The 7446-nt window shown below is 35.6% G+C and overlaps 1 protein-coding gene across 3 annotated transcripts in view; it reads left to right on the top strand.

Moving 5' to 3' along the window:
* Window positions 1-7446, top strand: part of LOC106872608 (kinesin-like protein KIF28P) — an 85742-nt gene that overhangs the window by 67148 nt on the left and 11148 nt on the right. For all 3 annotated transcript variants that reach the window (XM_014919644.2, XM_014919646.2, XM_014919647.2), the window contains 2 exons: window positions 1215-1277; window positions 4957-5103. In XM_014919644.2, the coding sequence (XP_014775130.1) occupies window positions 1215-1277; window positions 4957-5103 (210 nt within the window). The remainder of the gene's footprint in view (window positions 1-1214; window positions 1278-4956; window positions 5104-7446) is intronic.

Genomic DNA, 7446 nt, shown 5'->3' on the forward strand with positions numbered 1-7446 from the left:
GTTCTCCCTGATGAGAAACAAGTGATTATTCCAGCAACCCTTTCTTTTTTTGTGAAATGGCCCTCACTTGCTTCGAAACATCTATGTAGGAATTAAAGGAACTTTCATCGACATGCGTTTTGCTCCATTTGTTGTTATTACCCATATATTCTCAAAATGTATCACGTTAACTCTGTATATCAACCTGTAAATCGGCTGGGATATCTTGTTTTTTAGTGTAATTTTGCTACCCCTGGTAACTATTAACGGATTCAAATTATCAAAAGTTTCAATAACTGAGATAATATTAATACACATAAAATAATATACTATATATATATATATATATATATATATACACATGATTAGATCTAGCTATACAAGACATCAAGTTTAATAAACTATGTAAATATTCTAAAAGAGGAATGAATTGAAATATCTGTATAAAGTTTGGTAGCTTAGCCATGTACATAACAAACACTTTATCAGATTATAATAGAAGATTACTTTGTGTTCAGATAGTTAAATTAAAATATCTTTATGTTGTGCATGGGTAGAATATTAGTTATCAAAGTAATATTTTTGTAGGCCTAATCTCTTACCTGGTTTAAGACCACCACCTGGTCATTGGTGTTTTCAGTAAAGAACACTCTGCTGCAAACATTTGGAATAGGTTTTTAATCAGAAAATATTTTTTTCCCTTCCTTCCAGTTGTCACAAAGATCTATAAAAAATCATGGCTGCTGTCCATCTATTACTAAATAAACTATGGTCAAAACAACTGGATTCCTTTTCTAACAACTAACATTCAGTTGTGATATGTGAGCAGAACTTGCTACTTCACCTGGTTTACTAGAATGAAACATGAACCACTGCATAGCTCATTGAATCACTCTGTGATCTCAATTGTTTCATAAAAGTATTGCTCTCTTACTTTTTGCTATTAACCTGTAGCTATGCTGAGGCACCACCATTGTTTGAAAATACATGTAATTTAAAACAAAAATAGCTAAATATTTTGCTCAAGTGACTGAAGTTAAATTTGAAACCATATCCATGTGGTCAGTATCTCAGAACTTTGACCTTACAATCTTTGTGTCACATGTGTGAAATTATTATAATAGTCAACATATATTATCATTCTTCAGAATATCTTGCTAAATGCATTTGATAATTTTATAACTTAAATTTTTTTCAAGTTTCTATTATTTTTCTGTTATTGTTTCTATTTCCAGATTGATACTAAACAAGTTTCAGATATCATAGATTGTTCTGCTCGTAAAGCTGGAACTATAGAGGTGAGTGGAATGCTTTTGTTAATTGAATTTATTAGTACTATCTGATAATTCTGATACATAGCTTGTCAATAGTTGGCAAAAATTATGTTCCGAAAGAAGTATGCTACATCATGATCTTGACTTCACTTCAAGGCACATAGTCTTTAAAAGTCCACTCCCCTGATCTCTCTTTGGGCCTGTTCCTACATATCTAGAAGCTTGGTTTGTTCATATGGAGATGATCTAAAAGGAATGTCTATTTTAATCGTTTATACAACATCATTATTATTATGATTATAGTCTGTAAATTTCAAGATGGTCAAGGCTGAATGATATGCATTATAATATGATTTTGTAGAAACTTTCTTGGCAGGCATTAGGTAAGGAAGAAAACATAAAGTAATTAAGATTATTTACAACCATTTTCATTAAGTGAAAACCATGCATGGTATAGTTGTTAGTTGAGTCTGAGAATGTGACGGGACATGTTTTCTGTTTCCATAAGTTAAGAGAGATAAGTATTGAAACAAAACTTAATGACTTGTAGAGACGTGGTATTTCATTATGCAACCATAAAATACTATAAAGTGTACTCTTTTACTTGTTTCAGTCATTTGACTGCGGCCATGCTGGAGCACCGCCTTTAGTCAAGCAAATCGACCTTGGGACTTATTCTTTGTAAGCCTAGTACTTATTCTATCGGTCTCTTTTGCCGAACCGCTAAGTGACGGGGACATAAACACACCAGCATCGGTTGTCAAGCAATGCTAGGGGGGACAAACACAGACACACAAATACACACACACACACACACACACACATATATATATATATATACACATATATACAACGGGCTTCTTTCAGTTTCCATCTACCAAATCCACTCACAAGGCTTTGGTTGGCCTGAGGCTATATATAGTAGAAGACACTTGCCCAAAGTGCCACGCAGTGGGACTGAACCCGGGACCATGTGGTTGGTTAGCAAGCTACTTACCACACAGCCACTCCTGTGCCTATGTATTAAATGTTTTTATAAGTCAACACCATGTTCTATTACATTAGCAGTGTTCTTTACATTTTGTCAAGGATATTTCTACTGATTTTTAAAAAAAATTAGTGCTGGCTGTAATTTCTGTAGAAATATCCTGAACAAAATAATATTAAAACAAAGGATAAAATGTTTACTGAAGCATCATTGCAAATTGTAGATGTGCAACAAATGTGATATATCGTTTCAGTCATCTTTTTAGCAGGTTTTGATGTGTGAGATACAAAACAAATTTGATTCAAAGGGTAGGTGGTAAAGTAACTCTGTTCTTTTCAATTAATTCCAAACTTTTATGTCCATCAATCTAACTACAAAATCTAAATTTCTCTCTTTCTCTTTATTACTCCCTCTCTTTTTCTCCCTCATACACAAGTTTACACATATGTATAAAGAATGTACTCTAATTTTACATACACACACACACACACACACAAACACATATACACATGCATGCATACATGCACACACATACATACACACATCTTAAGTTTGACTATTCTCGATCATAGCCACTGCTTCAAGTCTTCATGCTGGCTATGAAATATTTAGGCATCATTTCAAAGAAAAAATATTTTTAAAATATCCATAATGGAACAATAGTGTACCTTAATAAGAAATAACTATTACTCTACATAATTGTTGTTGTTGGCACTCCGTTGCTTACGACGTCAAGGGTTCCAGTTGATCCGATCAACGGAACAGCCTGCTCGTGAAATTAACGTGCAAATGGTTGAGCACTCCACAGACACGTGTACCCTTAACGTAGTTCTCGGGGATATTCAGCACGACACAGTGTGACAAGGCTGACCCTTTGAATTACAGGCACAACAGAAACAGGAAATAAGAGTGAGAGAAAGTTGTGGTGAAAGAGTACAGCAAGGTTCGCCACCATCCCCTGCTGGAGCCTCGTGGAGCTTTAGGTGTTTTCGCTCAAAAAACACTCACAACGCCCGGTCTGGGAATCGAAACCGCGATCCTATGACCGCGAGTCCACTGCCCTAACCACTGGGCCATTGCGCCTCCACCTCTACGTAATTATCTATGTATGAATACTAATTTCTTGATTCTCAAGTTTAAAAATACTAAAAGTAACATATTTGGGAAGTTGAGCACCCTGAACAAACCTACACACAAAAGGGACATTGACTTTGCAAGCTACAAAGTGGGCAACTTGTTGATGAAGTTGAGCAATTGAAACAAACCCACAGAAACAGATGTGGGCTCTGCGAGTTGTAGAGAGTTACTTAATAATGGTTTCAAATTTTGGCACAAGGCCGGCAATTTCAGGAGAAGGGGTAAGTTGATTACATTGACCCTGGTGATCAATTGCTACTTATTTTATCAACACTGAAAAGACGAAAGGCAAAGTTGACCTCAGCAGAATTTGAATTCAGAGCGTAAAGACCGATAAAATGCCGTTATGCATTTTGTCCTCCATGTTAACAATCTTGCCAGCCTGTTGCTTTAGAGTTATTTAATAATACCTATTTGTTTCCAAACTCTATTAAATATATTTTTTAACTCTAATAACCTTCTTTTCTCTCTCTATCACTCCCCCTCATTAATTGCTTTTACCTAAAGATTGAGTCTTTGCAGGGAATTTTCCATGAGTGGTTATGGTAACTCAACATGGACACAGCATATTTCACACAGATGTTTTAAAAACAATTATATTACTGTTATTCGAGCGAGATCGTTGCCAGTGCCCCTGGACTGGCTCTTGTGTGGGTGTCACATAAAATACACCAGTTTGAGCGTGGCTGTTGCCAGTACCGCCTGACTGGCCTTCGTGCGGGTGACACGTAAAAGCACCCACTACACTCTCTGAGTGGTTGGCGTTAGGAAGGGCATCCAGCTGTAGAAACTCTGCCAATTCAGATTGGAGCCTGGTGTTGCCATCCGGTTTCACCAGTCCTCAGTCAAATCGTCCAACCCATGCTAGCATGGAAAGCGGACGTTAAACGATGATGATGATGATATTGTTATTCCCTTAATTTCTTTGATTTTCATCAGGGATTTCTATAGATTTGATAATAATTGCTACGAACCCCATGGAAAATTCTTTTAGTTTCAAAAGACTTCTGTCCCCTACCTTCTTGTCTCCTATTCCATCTCTCTCTCTTTCCCTCTCTATTATTATCCTTCTCTCTTTCCCTCTCAATTGTTATCCCTCACTTTCTCTATCCCTCTATTTTTCTATCCGTATCTATCATATCTTTTTCTATCATATCTATTCCTATATTTCAATGGCTTTTAACTGAAATATGTTAAATTAAGCAAGTAATTGTCATTATTGTTGTTGTTGTCGTCCCCTTTCCATGTCCTAAAGTGATTGGTGACAGGATAGGCATTATTCCCATTCTCCTACCTCCCCACAACCAAAAAGACATGCTAAAATCCTTACAGTCAAAAACACATTGAAAATTTCTAATTGTACTTTCAAAACTTATTGTATTTGTGCTGCAGGGAAGCCAGATGGGAACTGTACCTGTAAGGCCATGAATAGTTTTAGAACCTTTTCCATCTGTATCATATTTTCTCTCAATTTCTCACTTTTTAACCTTACAGCCAGGCTATCACATTTCAGATATAGCACTTGGTACTCAAAAGCAAATTTCATAATTATTCATTTGATTCAATTCCATATTGCAGGTGCAACTCATTCCTTGCGATGAAAATTCTAAAGACTTGATTGATAGCGAGGAGAGTTTTTTTTCTGAACCAGAGGAACGTCTGAATAAAGACTTACATTTCAAAGTTAAAATCTTACAAGCTTATGGGTTATCAAACCGTTTCACAGTATGTATTTAATGATTACAATTATGAATGTTGATATTGTCAAGAAATGTAGTCATTGTAAAAAGAGAAATGCAGCAATCTATTGAGTTGGACATTTGATTTGTTAATATAGTTGCTATCCTTATATTCTGCCTTAGTAGTCTACTTTTTTTTGAAATGACATACAAGTACATTGGTTATATATTATACCACTCAAACCTTATTTATATTGTTTAGTTTAGGAAATGAAGAAATGAAAGGAAATACTGGAAGCAACTTTATTCATTCTATAGTTCTAAATTTTATTTACTGAAATACAAATCATCTTTACTAAAATATTGAACTCTGAAGAGTTGCAAAGGAAAATGCCTTTTGCGGAAATTTAAAACTGTTTACTTGTTTCTTTTTTTTTTAATCAAATTCCATTGGATTTAGTGTGCAATGCCAATGTAATAAAGCATTAGTAAATTTGTAATTTAGTGAAGGATAAATCATTTAGTTAATTAATGGAGTATGAGTACCACATGGTTAGGAACAAATATGTACACTCACATCTTATGTGGTATACTCTTTTACTCTTTTACTTGTTTCAGTCACACACCAGCATCGGTTGTCAAGCAATGCTAGGGGGACAAACATAGACGCACAAACACACACACACACATATATATATACATATATACGACGGGGTTCTTTCAGTTTCCATCTACCAAATCCACTCACAAGGCTTTGGTCGGCCCGAGGCTATAGTAGAAGACACTTGCCCAAGGTGCCACGCAGTGAGACTGAACCCAGAACCATGTGGTTGGTAAGCAAGCTACTTACCACACAGCCACTCCTGCAAACATATAGTTAGTCTTGCTGTTAAAATAAAATCAGGGAATAAACCACAGACCCATTAACACCTTGAATTGCCAATTGAACCACACTGAAATAGTGTGTTAATACTTCTTCATATGAAGCTGTGAGTTTCTAATCTTCAATAAATAGAAGAGGAGGTGATTCCTGATGAGTCGATTCTCAAGCTTGTGTTTTTTTATCCACATATTCTGTTTTTTTGATAACAAAACTAAATACATTTTCATTGAATAGGTTATATATGCTTTTGTATATTTAATTTTGACAATGCCTTGAAATTGTTATATTTATGTACCCTTCAATTCCACCAGTATTTTTAATCACCTCATTTTGTACAAAGTTGTATGGACTTGTAGGAATCATGTTGGCTTTCTCAATATGCAATATACACATAATACCAACATACCTGGACCTATGGAGTTGATATGCTTATCAAAAATATTCAAAAAGCTTTACATGCTTGAAAATGTGATACATTTTAGATAAAGGAATTCTTGCTCATTTGTAGTTTTGAACTATTTGGGTATCAATATGAGGGTGAATCAAAAATTATACACACTTCCGTTTGTGTAATTTATTAAAAAAAAAGCAGGGTTGAACAATTACATCCTTTTTCGATGCGGTCTCCTTGTTTTTCAATGTACATCTTCCTGTGGTCCACAAGCTTTTTATTCTATCAAAGAAGGTTTCAGCTAGTTCTTGCTGCCATTTATGCACATTTCTTGCACTTTTTCACCCATAGCAAATCACCGACCTTGTAAAAGATGTTTGAGCAGTCCAAAGAGGTGATAGTTGGAAGGGGTGGGATCTGGATTACATGCAGGTTGTTTCAGCAAATACATACCCAATTTTATAAAGGTTTTAATGATGTGGGCAGCTGTATGTGTGCATGCATTGTCATGCAACAATAATACTTGCTTTGACAACAGACCTTGGCATTTGGTGTGAATTGTTTGTTTCATTTTGTTGGCCAGTATTTTATTGGTGATTGTAGACTCCTTTTCCAGGTAATGTTCACTATAAGCCTTATTGCATCACAAAAACAGTTAGCATCACTTTTGCTGTGGAAGGTTGACTATTGAATTTCTTTTTCACTGGCAATTCTGGGCGTTTCCACTTCATACTCTACATTTTGGATTCCGACTCAAAATGATGGATCCAGGTCACATCTCATTTGACTATTCGCTCCAAAAAAAGCTTCACATTCATTGTTACAACAGTTGAGTAAGCATTGAGAGATCATCACATGATTGTGCTTGTTTGTCTTGATAAGCTCACTTGGTACCCATCTCACACAAACTTTATGCCAGTGAAGCTTGTCATAGATGATTTCATCTGCAGAACCATAACTAATTTTCAGGAAAAACTCAGTTCACCAGCACCATCTCTTGAACTTGCTGAATTTTCACATCTACAGTAGAGATTGATGGGTATTTTGTTCTGTCTTCATGCATCATACTTGTCCAGTCATACACACTTCTATGTAGTAGAGCTTGCCCCCCCCCC

Source organism: Octopus bimaculoides, chromosome 9 (assembly GCF_001194135.2).
Source record: "Octopus bimaculoides isolate UCB-OBI-ISO-001 chromosome 9, ASM119413v2, whole genome shotgun sequence".
NCBI lineage: Eukaryota > Metazoa > Mollusca > Cephalopoda > Octopoda > Octopodidae > Octopus > Octopus bimaculoides.